This window comes from Rhinolophus hipposideros, assembly GCF_964194185.1.
Source record: "Rhinolophus hipposideros genome assembly, chromosome: 8".
NCBI classification, from domain to species: domain Eukaryota; kingdom Metazoa; phylum Chordata; class Mammalia; order Chiroptera; family Rhinolophidae; genus Rhinolophus; species Rhinolophus hipposideros.
In genome coordinates this window covers 70,225,593-70,246,527 of record NC_138054.1, presented here as the reverse complement: position 1 = coordinate 70,246,527, position 20,935 = coordinate 70,225,593, and the positions used below count along the sequence as shown (strand labels likewise).

The 20,935-nt window shown below is 51.0% G+C and overlaps 1 protein-coding gene across 1 annotated transcript in view; it reads right to left on the bottom strand.

Annotated features, from left to right (window-relative positions):
- GRIK3 (glutamate ionotropic receptor kainate type subunit 3) overlaps positions 1–20,935 on the bottom strand; it is a 208,370-nt gene that overhangs the window by 7,828 nt on the left and 179,607 nt on the right. Inside the window, exons 11-15 of the mRNA XM_081055303.1 lie at positions 19,791–20,014; positions 15,808–15,926; positions 12,897–13,114; positions 1,708–1,930; positions 971–1,221 (exon numbers count right to left, since the gene is read on the bottom strand). Coding sequence (XP_080911429.1) covers positions 971–1,221; positions 1,708–1,930; positions 12,897–13,114; positions 15,808–15,926; positions 19,791–20,014 — 1,035 coding nt within the window. The remainder of the gene's footprint in view (positions 1–970; positions 1,222–1,707; positions 1,931–12,896; positions 13,115–15,807; positions 15,927–19,790; positions 20,015–20,935) is intronic.

The window sequence follows — 20,935 nt, the reverse complement described above, 5'->3', positions numbered from 1 at the left end:
TGCTCACTAATACTTCAATGAACATCTTTGTAAATAAAGCCACACATATCCTTGGCTACTTCTGTTGCCTGTATTGCTGACTCAGGCTTGCTGGTTATAAAAAATTCCATGTCATTTTTGATGGGTGGAAAAGCTGCCTATTTCTAATGGTCCCTGTGCATATGACTTAACTGCAGTCTCCTTCTGCACTGGCCTTTTGTCGCTGTCAACTCTGTGAGAGGCATTTCCCCTCGCCCAGTGGCCCCCAGCTCAGATGCAAACTGAAATCACCCTGTACACTTTCTTAAGTGCCAATGCCAGGCTCCACCACAGACCAATTAAAATAGAGTCTCCAGGAGTGAGGCCAGGAAATTAGCATTTAAAAAACTCTCTCCTTGTGATTGTAATTTGCTACCGGGCGGGACCCAGAACCACTGCCCAACCACACTTGAATTAATCAGACAGGTTGAGTCTAGTTCTCCCATCTGAACGCTTGGGCTGAACCTCTTAACCCTTTTCTTTTTAAAACTTTTGATTATGGAAATTTCCAAATATATGCAGAAGTAGAGAGAACAGTATAATGAACCCCTATGTAACCATCACCCCGCTTCAACAATTACCCTGGAGGGTTTTATGCAGGGGAATGAAATGGTTTGAATCAAGTTTTAGACAGGGTACTGGCTGTGGATGGAGGGCGGACGGTAGAGACAGAGTGGAGGCAGGAAGGCCAAACTGGAGGCTGTTGCATGGTCCCGCTGGAGATGACGGGGCTTGGCCTGGCGGGGAGCAACAATGATGGGAAAGTGTGCACAGAGTTAGTGCAGAGGTGGGACTGGCCAGGCTTCCCGGTGGATCCGATGCAGGTGAGCTGTGGGGAGGACGGGCTCAGACACCACCGTGTGCCTGGCATGCGGGAGGTGTGACACCCATGCAAACCTCTCCCTTCTGTCTCCCGCTCTTCCCCATGCGGACGCCGGATTCTGGGGCTCACCTGCTCTCGCTCTGCTGTTTTGCGGAGCTTGTACACAAACTCGCCCACAGCCACCAGCACGGACAGGACCAGCCCGGCGGCCAGGACGATGAAGATTCCCCCGATCTTCTGGATACCCAGGGCGCTGGCCTCCTTGCTTTCCTCCTCGGGACACCCGCTGCCCCGCCACCACTTCTCCTTCATGATGTGCAGCTTGTCCTCCTCCTGCAGCTGTAGGATGGCGATGGTGATCTTGTCCCGGTATGGGGAGCCTGAGCAGGGGAGAGGGGACCCCGGCGGTCATCCTGTGTGTCCCTGCCACCACCCTGGTTGGGGCCAGCCACCATCACGTGCCCTCTCAGTAAGTTCATACAAAGGGGACCCTATTGCCTCTTTATATCTATATGCGGTATCTGGGTGGGAGGAAGAGTCCTGACTTGTAGTGGGGAGTCTCGCCTGTGACTGCCTGTCTCCACAGACCCCTGGAAGGCACACTGTATCTGGGCTGCAGCAACAGCGGTGAGGCCAGGAGAGCAGGTGTGACCTCTGAACTGACCGCCACGGCAGGGTTTGCCTTCGTTCTCTGCTTAGGCCAGGGCTGACCTCGCAGGGTACGTGGCTCCATTACTTTGTCTCTGGGCTGAGGAAATGCCCCCTTTCTGGCTCAGTGGGATGAGCTGGGAGGAGGAGGAGCAGGCGCCTGTGTGGGAGTGGACGTGGGGCCTCCCCCAGCCTCCTGCCTGCAGCCCCTCACTCACCCATGGGCGTGCCAATGCCGTAGCCCTTGGAGTCGATGAGGCCCCCGATCTGGGTGAGGTTGCAGTTCCTCTGGGTGATGTACTCAATGGTGGTGGACTCCATGAGTAGTGCGTAGTCCGCCGTGAGTGTCCTCTGGATGCCCTCCTCATTGTTCTTCACCAGCGCAGAGGGCTTGCTGCTCATAAAGGCCCACATCTTCTCGAAGGTGGAGATCTTGGATTTCTGGGGAGGAGGACAGGGGCGATAGGCACAGTTACTGCGCACACCTGGGACCAAGCCCTGCAGCCCCACCTGCCAGGCTGTGGGGCTTGAGCTCTGTGAGGTGGAGGGAGGGAGTAGCACCCACTGCTCAGACGTGGACGCAGAGGCTCTGGGAAGGTAGGTACCAAAGCACACAGCTAGTGAGTGATAAAACCGACCTTCAGCCTCGGGCCCACCTACCTGGAAACCTTGGCTCTTTGCCAGGGCACAAGGGGTTTTCACATTGACTTTTAAAACATAATTTTCTTTCTCTCATATTTATTAAACAATTACATGTGCAGGCCCTGTTCGAAGTGCTTTACCTGCATTTACTCATTGATTCTTCACAGCAATTACAGGAAGCAGGTATGTTGGCCCCATTGTACAGATGGGGAAACTGAGGCATGGCTAAGTAACTTGCCCAAGGTCACTCAGATACTAAGTGGCAAAAACCAGGCTTCACACCCAGGTTGTCTGGCTCCAGAATCCATGTTTCTAACCATTGAGTGGCACTGCCTTACAGAAACCACGGTGAGGGGAGAGAGGAAGACGTGGATGCCAATGAGGGCAAAGCCCGGTGGGTTCTGGGCTCCTTACTCCCACTTCAACCAAAGCGGGCCGCTCTTATGTACTGTGTCTCAGGGCAAGGTTTTGTCTGAGGAAGATTTTGTCTGTTTGCTCTACTTCATTACAGTGAAAGAGGAGCAGGGCGAGAATTGCAGAGTGGGGCAGTCAGAGCAGGCGTCTGCAGGCCCCCTACCCCCATGTCCCCAGAATATCCTGGGCTAGGTGTGGCTGCATGAATGGAACAAGAATCCCTCAGAATAGGCCTGGTGGGTGGGCTGCTGTGTTTGCCATGCCTGGCCAGGAGACGCAGAGAGGGCGCTGGGGCTGGGAGAGGGGGCTGACACCAAATGTCCCCTGCTGCTAAGGAGACTGGGAAGACCAGGGTGCATGGCGTTCATGAGATTTCTTGGGAACTTCATGCCTGCCAGCTGCCTGCTCCCAGCAGGGATCGGCCCTACCCCCGCTGGTCCCAAGGGAGCCGGTGGCTTTGCACACCCCATTGTACCCAGCAGTTTCCAAGTCTGGCTGTGCCTGTCTGGTGTCAGCCTGTCTGACTGGCACCTGGCCCAGCTCCGGTGTGCGTGATGGCATGGGTGTGCTTGCACAAGCTGGTGCAGGCTGGGGGATGGGCAGGGAATGGGGAAGAAGCTGTGTCTGCTGGGCGTCAGGGCAGTGGGAGTCGGGGAGGCTGAGAAGAAAGCAGATCTTCTCCTCTGCAGGTGCGGCCTAGCTCTGTAAGGACTGTCCCTTCTGCAACCGGCTCCTGGAGACCCAGGCACACCAGGGGAGGCGGAGGACCCGAAACAGCAGGCAGCACCCCACTTGGAATTCTGTCTGAGCCCAGAATCTGTCAAGTACCGGTGATAGCTCCTTTGGGGGCACCTTCACAAACCAGTAGTGCCACTGCCTCCTGCATATGTATCTGCCCCCAAAAGCCAAAGGCCTGGATTGCCTCAGATGCCTGGAGCTTCCATGGGTTCCACCAGAGCAGCAAGCTGGCTGCTCCAAGCTCCTCGCACTCCTCAGCCTGTCCTATTTTCAGCAGTTCCTGCTCTCTAGCTACTCCACCTCCACAGTAACTCTCACCTCTGCCACTCTTACCTCCAAACCTTTTGTGCTCTCTAGCGAGCCCACCCTCCCAGCTATTCTGCCACCTCAGCGTTTCCTGCAGCCCCATGCCCCTCCCCTACAAGCTACTATTGCCCTCACAAATATCCCCAATTTCCAGGTCTTCTGACTTCCCAGACACTTCTTATTTTCTAGATAATTCTGACAGCCAGACTCTCCCCACACCTCCTTTTCAGCTTCTTTTATCCCTTAGATCCTTTCTCACTCTGTTACTTTTCCTTCCCAGATTCTCTGACTCCAGGGATCCCCATCTCTGGGACTCATGTCGTTGTGTCACCCCTACCCCTGCACGTGGGCTGGACATAGAGACTTAGTTTTAACTCCCCCCAGTAGCAAAGGGATGTCACTCTGGAGATTAGGTTCCATGAGACTGGAGTATCGTCTGGCTTGCACTCATTGTCACTTGCTCCCCTGAAGGAAGCTGGCTGCCATGCAGTGAGTCACCCCAAGAAGAGGCCCACATGGCAACAAATGGAGGGCAGCCTCCAGCCAACGGTCATCAGAGAACTGAAGCCCTCGGTTCAACAGCTAAGGTGGCACTGAACCCCACCAATAGCCATGTGAGTGAGCTTGGAAGCTGAGCCCCGAGATAACTGCAATAATTAGCCGATACCTTGAATGCGGCCTGTGAGACACTGTGCAGAAGAGCCAGGGAAGCTGTGCTAATTCCTGACCCACACACTGTGAGATCCCAATGTTGTTGTTGTTTTAAGACACTAAGTTTTGTTAATTTGTTATGCAGCCATAGATAACTTTCTCTCACACACATACTCACATAAGCGACTTCTGTTCCCAATATAGTTGCTTTTTCAGATAATCAATCCGAACTATTCCTCTAATCAGCTCCTCCAAGTCCAATCATCCCTGCTGATTGGACCAGGTATACATACTCCTCAGATATTCTGCTCTTCTGCTTATTGTAACTAAATACTATTCTCCCATCAGTGGCTTCAGCACCTCAGCTCCTTCCATCCCCGTCTCTCCTGCTTTCCAAATTCTCCTTCTTCTCCCAGAGCTGGGAACCAGGGGTTGATGAAGCCATCAGGGCTCCCCTTCTACCTCCAATGCATGCATGCAATCCATCCATCCATCCATCCATCCATCCATCCATCCATCCATCCTCTCCTCATTCACCATGTTCATGTTCTCACCCACTTACCCACACACTATCTACACACTAATTCATTCAACTAACTGTCTGACCATCCACCTAGACTTTTACCAATTTATCCGTTCATTCATCCATCTATCCAACCATCTGTCGGTCTATCCATCCTCTTACCCATCTATCCATCACTCAACCATCCATTCACCTCTCCACTTCACCCATCTTACCCACTTAATCTTCTATGCACACAGTCAGCCCCTGGTAAAATCTAGAGGCCTGGCAAAAGTAACCTGACAATGACCCATTCAGGGAGCCCTGTCCCACTCCTTCTGTCTCAGAATAGGAAACTTCTCTCTGCATCCTCCCCCCAGCACCCCGATCTCTCCGGTACATACATACACCCTCCTGACATCAAAACACATGCTCTTTCCAGTAACACTACAACATAAATAGAGACAGAAATTTCCGCTGGAGGCTGGAGGGAGTGTTGAGGCCAACAGGCTTTGAGAAAAAGACCCATGAAAGCCTCCAGGGGGTAAAGGAACAGAATGAGGTAGATAGGAAAGGATAGCAAAGAGCCAGTTAAGATAAAAGGTGACAATAAGGCATGAAGCTGGCTATCACGATGATTTCAAGAGGTTTTTCTGTGCCAGCTCGTGTCAAATTCACTACCTCCATCACCTCCTTTAGGCAGATGGGTCTGATATCTGTTTTCCCAGAATGACCACCCACTGTTCTTGTCCTATATCTTGGGGCCCGCATGCTCAAACATATCCATTCGTGATCTCTGTTCCCCTTAAGTTTTGTCCTTCTATCCTTGGGTGATTCCGGGCACAACCCTGAAAAACTTCCCTCTGGCTTGTCTGAGGCAGGGAGGGATACAGCGAGGGCCCCTCCTGGAGTCTCAGGCCCCTCTCTCATCTCCCTGGGCCCAGTCACCAGAAGCCTGAGTGCCCATTGCTGCCTGAGCTGGAGTCACCATCCCAGGGGAATGGAGTCTCCCATCCTATGGCTCCTGAGTCATCCCGCCCGTCCCAGCGTCTGGGGGAACCTTAATAAGCATTGCTTCAGGGCCAGTCACTCAAATCAATTAATGGAATCGTTTGGAGCAGTCAATTCAGGGCCATGTGCCAGGATGAAGAGACTTTTTTTATCAGTAAAATTGGCAAGAAAGGAAGTTTCAGCTTCACGACTTTCAATTCCAGCCTCCTCAAAGAAGTAAATTGATTTTCCCCAACTGAAGATACTTAATCTTGAGAATTTAACATTTCTGTACAAAAAAATGTGTATATATATATATATATATATATATATATATATATATATATATATATATACATTCTAAAGGAAGCTGAAACCCGGGGAACGTGTACAGGGAGGAAGCGGCAATGTGATTCCATGCGAGACCAGGGGTATCTTCCATGTTGGAAAGGAGACCTTTCCTGAAGTAATTGGCTTTCTTATTCCTGGGTCTGGAGTCTTTGGCCCTATTGGATCCCCATACTCGAGCAGTTAATCACGTCTCTTGGCTTATTTCCGTGGGGACCAGGAGGCGTCCTTAAGGTTGCTGCTTCTACCTGCCTGGCCAGGACAGACTTGCTGACCCTCTGGCCCAGCAGCAGCCCCTGCTTTCTGCACAAGCCCCTGAGGCTTGCCTGTGTGGGGCTGCAGGCTGTCCCCTGAGGGGGGAGCCTGGAGTGAGAGCTGCAGGTTGGGGGCAGAGGTGGTGGTGGGAGTGATTAGCTCAATTGCATGGACTCTGGTGTCACACAAACCTGGGTTTAAATATCAGCTCCTTCAGCTACCATAGGCAAGTGACATCATATCTCTGAGCCTTACTTTCCCCATCTATAAAATGGGGGTTATCTTAGCACACAGCCTGACTCCTAGGAAGCGCTCAGTAAGTGCCTGCCATCATTATTTCTCTCCAAGGCTCCTTAATTCTCTTTAAGGCTTAGTTTTCTCATCTGGAAATTGGGGATAATAATTTCTATAGCACAGAGTTGCTTATAGAAATTAAATGACACAATACTCGGTGCTAGAAACTCCAATGCTGACAGGGGCCACGCAGGGTGCTGTAATAAGTAAAGAATGCTGAGTGGAATTCTGATAAACTGGAGAGAGCCATGGCCTCTCAGCTCCTGCCAATTGTTGCACCACAGGAAAGCCGGCTAAGGGTAGCTCCATCTTTCACATTTTCAATAAGCTGGAAATGCGAATGTTTTTAAATGCAAAAATATCCCAATTTTAAAATGCTGGCAACTAGTTAAAAATATAAGCAATGTGTGGCCCTCAAAATCATATCTGTGGGTTGAAGAGGCCTGTGTGTCACCGGTTTCAACAATAAAAATAGTCAGCATTGATGGCATATGTATTCCGTATCAGGTGTGGTTCTAAGCTGTTTATGTGAATTATTCCATTTAATCATCTCAATAACTCGAAGAAGTGGGTACTATTGTTATACCCATTTAATAGATGAAAAAACCAAGGCACAGAGCAGTCCTCAATAACTGTGTGGTTTTCAATAACTTCCCAGCATCACTGGCCCTTCCCCTGCCCCTGCCACTTCTCTGCCTGCCTGCTTGGGGTCTCTTCTGTTCTGCGGACCTCTGGGCTCCTCTTAAAGTGCTTAGTTCTGTGCAGAGGCAGATGGCCACCCTATGACAGAGGCACCAGTGACCTCCACATAGGCCCGATCCAGAGGGACCTGGAAGAAGGGAGAGTCTCCAGGTGTCCACTGGCTGGTCCCTCTCCAATGGTGTCCCTTTTAGGACCCTTTTTCCCAGTCTTCTGGGTCAGCCAACTGGAGGGGCATCCAGAGGAGAGAGCCTTGGATTTAAGTGCTCCTGTGTACTTGGCGCTGGGCTAACCACTGTACATAACACAGCTCATTAAATCCTCTTGTTCATTGCCCCGTGGTGGGAAATCAGTATCCACGCCATACAAGTAAGCAAACTCAGACTCAGGGAAGTAGTGACTTGCCCAAGGTCATCCAGCACAGACAACACCCAGGACTCCAATCCTGGTCTGTCTGATTGTAAAACTGATATAATCTGACTGTGCCAGAGCACCCCACTGAGCTCTGTCTAGTCATTGTATTGTGTCATCTAACCCTACTTCTGCTTGAAGGCGGGTCTAAGGCACCATCAGAGAGGCCAGCAGATAGGTCAGGAGAAACCGAAAGCTGAGATTGAGGGGCGACCTCCTGAACCCTCCAGTTCACCGAGGAGTCAGCTGAGCAGCTGGAAGGCAGGGTGTGGACGGGATGGCCTCTCCAAGTGCCTTCCAGCTCAGGGGCTAGGACGGGGCAAGGCTGTGCCAGGGGGAGGGCTTGATAACGCCAGGGACTCAGGGAACCTGGAGTTCTTGGCCTCCACCACGTCCATCCCTTTTGTAAGTGGCTGTCCCTCACACACAGCCCCACCCACATGTGGTGTGCCTGCCCCACCACAACATAAAGAAGGCTCAATCCTGAGAGAAGCTGTGTTCTGACATCCTCTCCCTTCCAAGCGGCCTGGCCCTCCCCGCAAAGAACACGCTTTCCCTCCGTTCTCCTTTACATTTTGCTAACATATTTTTACAGCCAAACAGTGCTTTCAATGGCCTCCTTTTTCATCTCCTAATTAATTTTTATCTGCCAAGACGGAGGGAGGACAACACAGGAGATGCTGTTTGTGATGTCTGCTACTCCCTGACAACTCTTCAAATGCAGTTTCCTTTGGAATGATGGGGCTGCAGCTAGCCATGCGTCTCCCAGGCTGCAGCGGGCGGGGATGGGGAGGGATTTGGAGCTCCCCTGAGAGCCCAGCGTCCCTGTCTTTGGACAGGAATGAGTTCTCTCCCTTGAGTTCTACTCTCAGCAGAGGGGCTTTTTAAGATGGTTTGCAGCCTAAGCAGGAACACTGGCTAATCACAGAAGTGAAGTCCATCTGCCCTGTGCTCGGGGACATTCAGGGGTGCCACCTGCTTGGTTCCTAGCGTCAGCGCTGTCTCCTGCATTGGCTCCACTCGGCTCCTGTCATTTTTTAATTCCATGATCTCATTCAACGATGGCACACACACACGCGCGTGCGTGTACACACGAGCACACGCATACACTTGGTTACCAGATAGACTGTCTCGTTTATTATTTGAGCAACTACAACGTACCAGGACTGTTGTAGGTTGGGGACACACCTCAGCTCACTATGGCTTCACTCTTGCCCACCTGACTCCTGCACTGGCTGGCTGGCTCCTTAAAGAAGCATAATATATGGACACAACGACAAAGAGCATGGGCACCAGAGCCAGACGGCGTGGGTTCACATCCCAGCTCCGCTTGACTTTAGGCCAGTCAGTGTTACCTTAGGCTGCTTTCTGAGTCTTGCTTTCACGATGTGTAAAATGGAAAGAATAATAATGTCTATCTTCTCAAGCCTCTATCTTCTAGGGTTGTTATGAGGATGACACGAGTGAATACAGGAGTCCCCCCCCCCCACCCCAACCCCCCCCCCCGCCACCCCTTATCAGCGGTTTCACTTTCTGAGGTTTCAGTTACCCATGGTCGACGACAGTCTGAAAATACTAAATGGAAAATTCCAGAAATAAACAATTCATAAGTTTTAAATTGCATGCAGTCTGAGCGGTATGATGAAATCTTATGGTGTTCTGCTCCACCCTGCGCAGGATGTGAATTACCCTTTGTCCAGTGTCTCCACACTGTATAAGCTCCTCACTCAGTCACTTAGTAGCCGTCTCAGTTATCAGATCGACTGTCATGGTGCCGTGGTGCTTGTGTTCAAGTCACCTTTATTTTACTTAATAATGGGCCCAAAAGGCAAGAGCAGAGATGCGGGCAATTCGGATATGCCAAAGAAAAGCCATAAATTGTATGTAAATATAGGAAAAAAACCACAGATAGGACCAAACCCTATACATATGTGGTTTCGGGCATCCACTAGAGGTCTTGGAATGTATTCTTTGTGGATAAGGGGGCCTACTGGACAGAGAAAATGCTTGGAACACTGTCTGGCCCCTAGTAAGTGCTCAATAAATGTTACCACTATTGTTGACTTCGCCAATGTCTCTTAGACATGCTATGGGTACTCCTCAACCCTAGTGCCAGCCTTGCCATAGATACTCATGGGCAGGGAAGGGGATCACCCCTCTAGAAGAAGACCCTAGGGTGGGCATGGGAGAGGGCAGAAAGAATTTCTGAGCTTACATCCTGGCTCCACCATCGAGCTGCTCTGTGATCATGGGTAAGTTACCCAGGCCCCTGGGCCTCGGTTTCTTTAGGTTTCCTTCCAGCTCAGACTTGAAAGTGACAATAAGGAGGCTACCACTGGCTGGGAGGCATGGCTGTGGAGGGCAGGGGATGTGGGGCAGCGGAGGAAGTGTGTCCAGGGGTCTTCTGCGAGGGTGCTGTGCTGCCAGCTCCTCTGCGGCAGGGTCACCGTGTGCACATTCAGGCCCTCTCTGCCTACATGACAGTCCCGCTGCTGCTGCCAAGGAAAGGCAGCCGGGGCGAGGAGAGCTCCGTTGGAATTAAAGCAGGAGACGAGGTGGCCAGACATCAAGAGGAATTAATAGGTGATCAGGAGAGTAAGGGAGCAGAGTTGGTTCTGCAGGGGGGTGTCGAGTGGCTGTTTCTGGCCGAAGGCCCTGGTGAGCATGGGCCCCGGACTTCAGCGTCACAGCTGGGTGGCAGCGGCCGAGAATGTCCCCCACCACCCCGCCCTCTCACTGTACCATTTGGAGGGGAGGTGGGTGAGGGCAGAGCAAGCTGCAGACGGTGCTGCTTATTGCCGAGGACAGCGGCTTGGTGGGCAGCTGGGGCTCGGCTCTGGGAAGCCAATCTGAGCATCTTAGCATGAAGGGAGGCAAAGGCACCCAATCGGTGGCAATGAGCCCGCACCGCCCTTCTTGATGCCACTTCCCTTTGATCGGGAACCCTGCTTAGAGACGTGCTCATGAGTAATGCAGGAGAGAGGCCCTGGCACGGTCAGAGGGTTGGGCCGCTGCCTGGGGATCGGTACAGGCAGGCACGTGCACACACACACACATGCACACACGAATGGGCCATTGCACACACATGCAGACACTCGTGTGCAGGGGCCATTACACACACAAGCTATTACACACACACGCATGGGCCATTACACACACACGTGGGCCATTACACACACAGGCCCTTCCCCCCACACTCACACTAGTTTAGGCATACCCTAAAGGAAACAGACAGACACGTGAACAGACGGAAATGCATATACTCTCCGTCCATATGTACAGGGAGACACACTGGCACATACTTGTATACACTCAGACACATTTCTACATGTTCAGATCACAAAGACGCATGCACACATGTGCTCACCAGCACATACACACATATATGCAGTCACTCATGTCCATGCACAAACACACATGTACTCACACAGGCAGCCTCTGGTGCACGGGCACACGTGAGCACACATACACACATGAATGCGCATTTACATGTATTATACACTGCTATACGCGCACATTCATGTATCACACACTACTACTCACACTCATGAACACACACACCAGGTCCCAGAGAGCGCCTAACGAGCCCATGACCATGCTTTTCTCTTCCCTCTTTCTAAGTACATGGTAGTGACCTCTTAGGAAGGCCGTCGTTGCCGCCTTTCAGTGGCAGCAGCAACATGCAAGAGGTGAAATCTTTTCCTCTCTTTTCTCTTTGCTGAGAAGCTGCTTCCACCCTCAAGGAAGGACACGGGCGAGGCCGGGGTGGGAGAGAGTGCTGGTGGGGCTCCAGTGCCCCGGCGGTAAAGGCTTTCCCATCCAGCCCCTTCCTTCTCTTCTCGCTCAGGCCCCAATGGAGGCTCACTCCATCACTCAGAGGCTTAATCTGGAAGGAGGCAAGGGCTGGGGCTGGGGCCAGGGCCCAGGGGAAAGAGACATACACCACGCTTCCAGACTGATAGCAAGCAATTGACTAATAAATAAATAAATGGACCTATAGCCACAGAATCTCAAGTCTGGACCATTTCTGAGAAACAGTTGGGACAGTGATTCTCAAAGCATGGTCCCTGGAGTAGCAGCATCAGGACCACATTGGAAATTGTTAGAAAGGCAAATTCTTGGCCCCACCCAGACCCACTGAACCGGACATTCTGAGCGTGCGGCCCAGCGAGCAGGCTTTGCCCAAGCCTTGCAGGTGCTTTGGATGCTCTCTCGAGTCTGAGCATCATGACGCAGGACATGGGCCTAGGAGGGAGGCCCACCTGGGTCACCATCTGGCTTGCGCAGCCGTGAATCCTGGGACAAGCCACTTAGCTGTTCCGAGCCTCAGTGTCCACATGTGTGAAGTAGAAATAATTGTACCTACTCACAGGATTTGTCACGAAGAAAAATAAGGCAAGCATTTAGCACGGTGCCTGGCTCACTGTGAGCTCTTGGTGGCAGCAGCCATGGTTACCATTACTTTACTTTCCAGAAGAACATTTACAGCTACTGGTTCTCAGGTCGGCCAGTCTCTTAAACCTTCAGCTACTCTAGTAGAAGACATAGAAACACTGGGGAATGGAGCCAACACCTCACAAAGCAAAGTCGTGGCCAGATCCCCATAAGAGCAGTAACCTAAGCAGGTGACAGGGGCTGTATCCGGACACCATACGTGCTAAAGAGTGTTCATATAACGCTTGTTCAAGTTTTAAGCCTCCTCCCTTCCGTGGAGGATGTGCCTCCTGCTGTGGTGGAGAGCTAAGAAGCTGCTTCCACCCTCAGCGGAGGAGAGCTCAGCCCCAAGCCCAGGCCTGCCTTGTCGACATGGATGCCACTGAGCCCCAAACCAAGGGCAGGGAGGGAGGCCACTGGCCTCAGGGCCTGTTTGTGTGTCTGGCTGCACTTTCCCTCTCCCATTCTCCAGCCTTCTTTCCCCACCTGTCCTCCTCGGATGATTTAAGCAGAGGCAGCACGTGCACACTGCTTGTGCCTGGTATGGACACTTTTAGGATTTGTGCTGGGACCAACCCAGGTGACACATCCCACAGCTCCCCGCCAGGGAGGGGCTGAGCCCTGGGGATTTCTGGCCCCTTGGTTCTGTGTGGTTAGGGAAGGGCAGCAAAGGGCATGGGAGGGCCAGCGTGTGGCACTGCAGTGGGAGGGAGAGGGTCTCACCTTGAAGAAGGTCATGGTGGCCCCGTCCTTGACAGCCCCGTACTCGATTTTGGTTTGCTTGGCCAGGTCATCGGCAGAGTCGATGGGCGATTCCATGCGCTCCACAGTTAGAAAGGCAGCCAGGTTGGCCGTGTAGGAGGAGATGATGATGAGTGTGAAGAACCACCAGATCCCACCAATGATACGGGTGGACAGAGCTTTGGGCATCAGTTCAGACCCTGGGAGAAGGGAGAAGACACACGGTCTCTGACAATGTCCAGGCCAGGGCGGCTCGGGTCCTCCAGGTCATGGACTCCACTGACCATCTAACAACAGCTAAGACCCCTGCCCTAGGCCAGTGCTTCTCAAACTATGGCCCCTGGACCAGCAGTAGCAGTATCACCTGGGAACGTGTTAAAAATGCACATTCTCAGGCCCCACCCAGGACCTATTGAACCAGTAACTTCAGCGGTGGGGCCCCACAATCTGGGTTTGATAAGCTCTCTAGGAAATTCAGATGCAGGCTAAAATTTAAGAACTGCTGCTCTAGAAGAACATGACAGCATTTCACAGGCTTGTCAGACCCTCTGATGTCTTTCCATGGACCCCTGTGTGGTCCCATGTTCAGAACACCTGGGACTCAGAACCCCTGGGTTCTTGAGTGAGGCCTGCTTTTAGCTCTCTGTATGACTGTGTGCCAGGCTCTCTCCCTCTCTGGGACTCGGCAAAGCACGGGGAATCGTCCTTCCTCTGTCCCAGCCTCACACATATACCGCGATGCTGCAATGACATAATTTGAGCAGAAATTGTGTTGGAAATACAAGTGATATACAAATACAAGATTGCTATGCGGTGACTTGCAGGAGGAGAAAATCAACATTTTTTGAAGCTCTTTGCCGAAATAGATCACTCTCCTCCATGACCTTGGGCGTGGAGCACAATTTAGATGAACCCTTCTAACTGAAGTAATTAACTAGGTGGCTTTCAAGAGATTTAAATAGCAAGTGACTGCTGAACTTTTCAGAATATTTGGACCTGCAATCTGAAAAGCGTCTGCTTTGATATGGATGTTTTTTTTTTTTTCTTTCTCAAAGAAATCACTCAAGGGAGAGGTTTTCAAATACACAACTATTTTTTTTCCCTCCTAATCAAAACCTCACAGGGAATATATCAGGGGCCAGTGCTTTGAATAGCAGCAGGAGATGGAAGGAGAGAAGCTATTACTGCATTGAGGGGCTTCCAGGTCTATCCCAACTGTCACTGAACAAATATGATGGACAAAGAAGCAAGGTCACTTCAGGACACTCATTAATGGCGGAGACAGAATGAGGCACTTCCCTCGAGAGCTGCCTGTCACTTCCCACCAAGGCTCCTCAGCTTCCTCTCCCAATCAGCGGCTCCCAGGGTCACCTGCCTGGCCCTTCCCCAGAGTGCTCCAAGCCAGGGCTAGAGCTGCCCTCCCCCAAAGGAAGAAGGACTTATTTTAGTTATTTGCTTGGGGAGCTCCGCCAGGCTCTGTTGGACCCCTACCTTGGCCCAAGTCCCTTCCCTGGCCTCTGCCATGCAGGGGAAATCATTCAGGTGGCATAGATTTCTTTTGTTTTCCTCCTTCATTCAAGTGTCCAGCACAGTACTTGGAAGGAGGTGGGCACTCAGGACACAATGGAATTTCCTTCCTTCCTTCCTTCCTTCCTTCCTTCCTTCCTTCCTTCCTTCCTTCCTTCCTTCCTCCCTCCCTCCCTCCCTCCCTCCCTCCCTCCCTCCCTCCCTCTTTCCTTCCTTCCTTCCTTCCTTCCTTCCTTCCTTCCTTCCTTCCTTCCTTCCTTCCTTCCTTCCTTCCTTCCTTCCTTCCTTCCTTCCTTCCGCATTGGCTGGTGGGTGTCTACTGAAGACCAGGGTTTATGCTGGGTCCAGAGGATAGGGACCAGGAAATTTTCTTTGCCCTTGGACCCCCTTCCCTCTCATGCCCCCTTGTCACCCATTGTCCCTCACTGGGACCCAAACACACGTAGAGATTTTGCTTCCCCCATTTCCTGAGATAAGAGACTCTGGACATGTGACTGATAAGCAGAAGCAGTGACCACATGGCTCCTGGTCAGCAGAGCTGGTGAAGGCAGGGGTTGTTCTCTCCATGGAGGTCTTTCCCGACTATGGGCCCTGTTCCCGGTGCCCACCTCCAGCCTGTGGTGTCTCTTCACCACTCTCCTTGAAGCCAGAGCAGATGTTCTGCTTTCTGAGATATTTGAGCAGCTACAGGTACTTCTAAAGGGAGGGTTACCAGCCCAGGGTCAGGTTCAGTACACTGGCCCTCCCTCAAGAGGATGTAAGGATATGGTATCCTTCTGACGCCCTCAGGCTAAAGTCCCTACCGCAGACATGAGCCTTCCTGCTCCCAGGCTACCTACAGCCAGGTGGTCACTAAGTCCTGCTCCCGCTACACCCTGAGGTTCTCTTAGTCCTCCACCTCCATGGCCACTCCCCCATTCAGGCCTCACCATCTCATTGCTGTAATGGCCTCCCACCCAGCCTCCCTGCCTCTCGTCTCCCCCCATCATCAGCCCAACTTTGCTCAGCCAGATGCTATGGTGAGGCCATCGGTGGGGCCCGCCCCAGCAAGCAGGGTGTGCTATGTCCACCTCAGTTGGAGCAGGAGGAGATAGGGATAAGCCCTGCATACCACGGTTGGGGGTGGTTCACCTGCTTTAGCCTTAGAACCTGAGCTGGCCCAAAAAGAGTAGTGGTGGAAGGGGGGGGACGTGGGGCAAAGGCACACACCTGGGTGTCTAGGTGTCTCCCTCCTGCGATGACTCGGCAGGTCTGAGGCTACCCGGAAGTGTGGGTTGACTCCACTGGCTCCATAGAGGCTGAGCCCCCCTTCCCTGCAGAGGAGGGCCCCTGGGATAGGTGACCCCCCTGGGGTGGGGGCACATACCTTGCTGCATCAGGGACCCCATTCCGAACCAGAAGCTGTTTAGCAGAGTGAAGTTGTTTTCCACCACCTCAGAGCCAGGGTTGCAGGGATGGGCATCGTACCACTCATAAGGGCTGAACCTGCAGCAGGAAGAGGGGAGCAGTGAGGCTGAGCTGTGGGGCGATGGAGGGAAGGGGTGTCCATGGCACACCAGCCAGCGGTTTAGCAAGCATGGATGGGCTGACCACGTCGGCATCAATTTCCTCATTCTTCTGCTGGGGAGGCAGGGAATGGGAAACCAGGGCCATTTTGCTCCTTGTTCTCTATTGTCAGTGCCTCTTGCGGGTTATAAAAGTAATTCAGCAGTATCTCTTAAAATTAAAAGTGCACATGCCCTTCAACCCAGCAATTCTGTGACTCATTATCCATCCTTGAAAAAACACTCCTGCATGAGCATAAAGAGAAGCGCACGGGGGTGTTTACCAAAGCATTGCTTGTAATAGCAAAACACAGGAAACCGAACTGTCCTTCCATAGAGGAATGATGAAATAAACTATGCCACAACTGTTCTTAGCAATATCATGCAGCTGATAGACGAGAATGAGACAGGGGAAGATCTTCCACACATACTGTTTGGTAATAAATAAGTAAATAAACAAACACACAAATAAAAACAAGAACAATATGATCACATTTATATAAATAGCTTTCTAAAGACACAGCTATCCACTTCTTTATGTACACTTGTCTATAAATGCATATAATGAGTCTGGAAGAATCCGTATCTAAAAAATATCGGTGTTTTCCTCTGGGGAGGGGAGTTTTAGAATGGCAAAAGGAATTCTAGGGAAGCCTGTTGCTTTACGTGTATTATATGAATTTTACAAAACGAGACTGGGTGTACTAGTCAGGGGATCGCTTCCTAAATTATATAAATGTCTAACCACTATGGTATACACTTGAAACTAATATAACAGAATATTGAATGTCAACTCTAATGGAAAACTTTTTACAGGGGGGCAAAATTCAATAATATTATGATGGCTACAGTGTCAGATGGTTGCTGGACTTATGCTGAGCACTTCCACAGCACAGGGAATGGAATCAATAATGTGGTAATAACTCTGTACAGGGCCAGGTGGGTACTGGTGAATACCTATGATGTACGCCTGAAACTAATCTAATGTTGTATGTGAGCTGTATTTTAATTAAAAATCTTTAAAAAAAATGAGAACGGGCTTCTGAATTACTTGTACTATTTATTTATTATTATTTATCACTATTTTAATATTTATTTATCTTTTTGAATGACTTGTTTATTACTTAAAATCTTAAAAATGAAAAAAAAAAAGTAAAATATACTCTTCATAAAATATTCCAACAGTATTTGGGAGGCTACAATGAGAAAGTAAAGATACTCCATGATCCTATACCCTGGAGAGAAAAAGCTGCTATGCTTTTTCAGGTTTTTCTCTCTGAATGTACAAATGTGTGTATGACAGGGAAAAATTGTTACTTAAAGCCTCCCACTGCCTTCCAAGGAAGAGAAGTCCTGATAACTGGAGGGGGTCTTTGTTTTTGGCCGGAGTGCCAACTGAGGAAATGTAAGTTGTGGAGGAAGCTAGAGCACTCTGGAGAGGTGGAGAGACCAGGAAGAAGTCTCCAAGAGGCTGGTGGGGCTGGTATGGCATGAAGCAGAACCTCCTGGTGGCAGAAAAATGCGTTACTCAATGCTGAACCTCTGGAGCTGGGCAGCCACGAGCCAGGCCAGACCGATTTGCAAGATGGTCACGCCCTGTGCCGTGCCGGGGTTGCCGTGGAGTAGCTCTGGGAACCTGCCCACCTTGGCAGATCCCATCTCTTGGGCGGCTCTCCAGCTCTCCAGCGGCCATCATGGAGTGGTCCAAAGGACACGGGCCACATGGAGAAGGGGACAGAGGGCCACACACACCATACAGATGTGCTTGCTGTGTTTGGCTCTGACAGAGTTGTGAAAAAGTGAGTTGGTGGCTACATACAAAAGCCACGAGGTGTCGTGTAAAAGTCTGAATGTCTCTCTAAAAATTATGAACTCTGCAGTGCTGGCACTGCTTCCTGCCTGGAGCATCTGTGGGAGCCAAGCAGCGGCTGTCCCTTTTGCTAGCTGTGTGCCCTCCGATTTGCTCCAGCCTCCATCACTCCCTACCACTCAGCCTGCTCCGCTTTCTCATGCTTCCTGTCTGGCTCTGCCAGGTGCCACCATGTGCCACCTATGATTTAATCTGACAGGTCTTGGTCGGAAACCTAACTCTGCCAAGGAAAAGCTTTCTGACTTTGGGCAATGACTTAATCTCTCTGAGCCTCAGTTTCTGCTTCTGTAAGGTGGGAATAACTATACCCACCTCACAGGACTGTGTAAGGATTTCACAGGATGAATGTGAATTGTATTATGTGAGTGCTACACAATGTGACAATTGTACAATAACGTGCTTTGTAGCTCTGTGGCCCAGACCCTTGCCCTCTCCTGTCTCCTCATGTGTCTTGTGTCATTCCAGCAGCTCCAGAAATCCAGTCTCTCTCAAAATGTTTCCCCAGCCTAACCTTGAGAAGCAGGCTCCTACCTTCCTGGCCAGGTGGGACGGGGTGAAAAGCAGGCTCGGCTGCCAGTAGCTGATGAAAGGGCAGGCAGGAATGGGAGGGGGATGGGACACACATCAAATGGGCAGAACTGATACTGGAAAAGCTTGTGCTGTTTTCAAGTGGTTGGGGAGCTGAGAAGATGGCTGGAGCTGCTAAATGTATGGCAAGAGTTGTGGAGAGTGGCTCCTGGCTTTCAAAGGCTTGTAGACCCTTAGAAACAAGATGCGTAATGAAGGCCTCTCTGTCCAGGCTGCGCTGCCGGCTGGGCGGGCCGAGAAGGCGGGCGGGCCGAGAAGGCGGGCAGCCCCAGGCCGGCAGGCAGCAAAGGGCTTCAGAGGCAGGACAATTTCATGTCTCCCATCCTTCCCTTTGGTTTCTCTCCGTGTCGGAGGAGGGAGTGAAAGGGAGTGGGTTGGGGGGAAGGTTTTCAAAGAAGACCCAGGAGAAAAAAAAAGGCTGAAACACCAAGTCCTTGGATCTCAAATTGCCTCTCTGGAGAAGTCTCTCTTTGTATCTTGTTAGGATTTAGAGTGGAAAAAAAAAAAAAAAACAAAACCCAGGGCAGAGGCTTGGCTGGAGCCTAGAGGGAGGGGGACGAGGGCCCAGCTAGGAAGGGGTGGGGGAGCTGGGCCCAATAGCCACCCACTTGGGGCAGTGGCAGAGGACAGATATCTAGGTGACCAGAGATGTGGGTCACAGATAACATACTTGGTGACTCAAGTTCAAATGCCAGATGTGTCCCTTATTGCTAGGATTGCCTTAGCAAGTGTCAGATGTCTCCTCTTCTAATTATTTAATTAAATAATATAACGGCTGTAAAGGGCAGAGCATGGTGTTTGGCTAATACTAGGTAAATGCTAGTAAACACTGGGCTCAACCTGTCCCTTAGTGACTTTCTCCTAGCATCTTTCATGTGCACAACGATTTGTGCAAGGGTTTTGCTAGCATGGCCCATAGACAGGTAGGTATGTACATGTGTCATGCTTCTGCATGTGTGCATGTGTGTGATTCTATGTAATACTGTTCCCTCTCCTGTTGCAGATTGGACACAGTCCTTTTCTCAAGTGTCCAGCTCCCTGCTGGGCCACCCAGTGCACCTGAGTCTGCAGCACGGGGTGCCCGGTTGAGAAGGTGAAGCTCTGGGCAGTGATCTAACCTCTCATAGGACCTGGGGTACAAGTGCTGCCTGTCAGAGTCATGGACATAGACAAGGGTAAGCATTGCGGGGGGTTCAAGCTTGGGGGACCATGGTCTATTCCCTGCAGGACATGAAGGGCTCGGAGAAGGAGAGAGGAACACGCATAGCAGTGGTCTGAGTGGAGCCTTGCATGGCTCCCTAAACCTCCAACCGCGGGCCAGAGCTCTGGCCAAGGCATTGCCCTTACCTGGCGATGACGAAGAGGACACAGCTAACACCCAGATAGGCAAGGAGCACATACATCCAGATGTCTGGGGACAGGGGGTTGAGGAAGGAGAAGACACTGGGGTTGGTGCCATTGGGCTTGCGATACAGGATGCTGACACCCAGTGTCATAAAGGGCTTGGAGAAGTCGATGGCCTTCTCGCGGACGTGGGTGATCGTCAGGGGCGCCACGGCCAGATCTGCCTTCTGCAACGAGCGAGAGACACACAGAACATGAGCAAGGCCTAAGACTAGCAGTGGACGGAACACTCCTGCTTGGAATGGAGTCTGTTGTCTGAGCCCCGGATAATTTCACCACGCTTCAGTTTCAATGTTTACTGGTTTTCGGGACCAGGCCATGCCTGGGGTGCTGGGAAGACAATGATAAATTAGACTTAACCCCTGTTCTCCAAGAGCTCATGACCTTGGAGAAGATGACAGTGGCATAAGCATGCACAGAATGGATCCCTGTGAAAGCTGTAACCATATGGTCTATTCCCAAAAAGGTGTTTTGCCGAATAAATACAGTTCAGCAACCTACAAACATTTAATGATCACTCAGGTTCTTTATTTTCAACTTTCAAATATCATGAAGAAGTGTTTGCCACAACAACCCTTATTTAAATGTTTTCTCCTCTCCACTTCTTAACTGCTTTAACCCAATTCAGGATATTCTAAATCTCCTAGAAGCCCCCAAAACCAGTTGGGCAAAAATAATGCCCTCCTTGAAGGAAGAAGGCAGGGAAGAGGCAAATTCAGAGTCCTGTTTAATAGGCGAGAGGAGCTTTGTACGGAAGAGAGCAGAGGAGGAAAGGAAAGTGGTAGGGAAGGTTAGGAATGTTCCTATATCGATACATTTTCACCCATAACAATTTGAATGAGGGTAATGATAAAAATTCTACCTCTTTCGTTTGAGCTTTTCTGGATTAAAAATCGACAATCCCTCATTCCTATCTTTCCAGGCTCCCCCCACTGCTCTCTTTCTAAAGGAGGCTCCATCTAACTGTTTCCTGTTGACCACATCCATTCTCCACCTTCATGATTTGCACACCTGTGCCCTGTCGAGAAAGCTCTCTCCCTGTGGTCTCTTACCATCTTCCATATTCCTTTGCATGTGCTGCCTCTTCC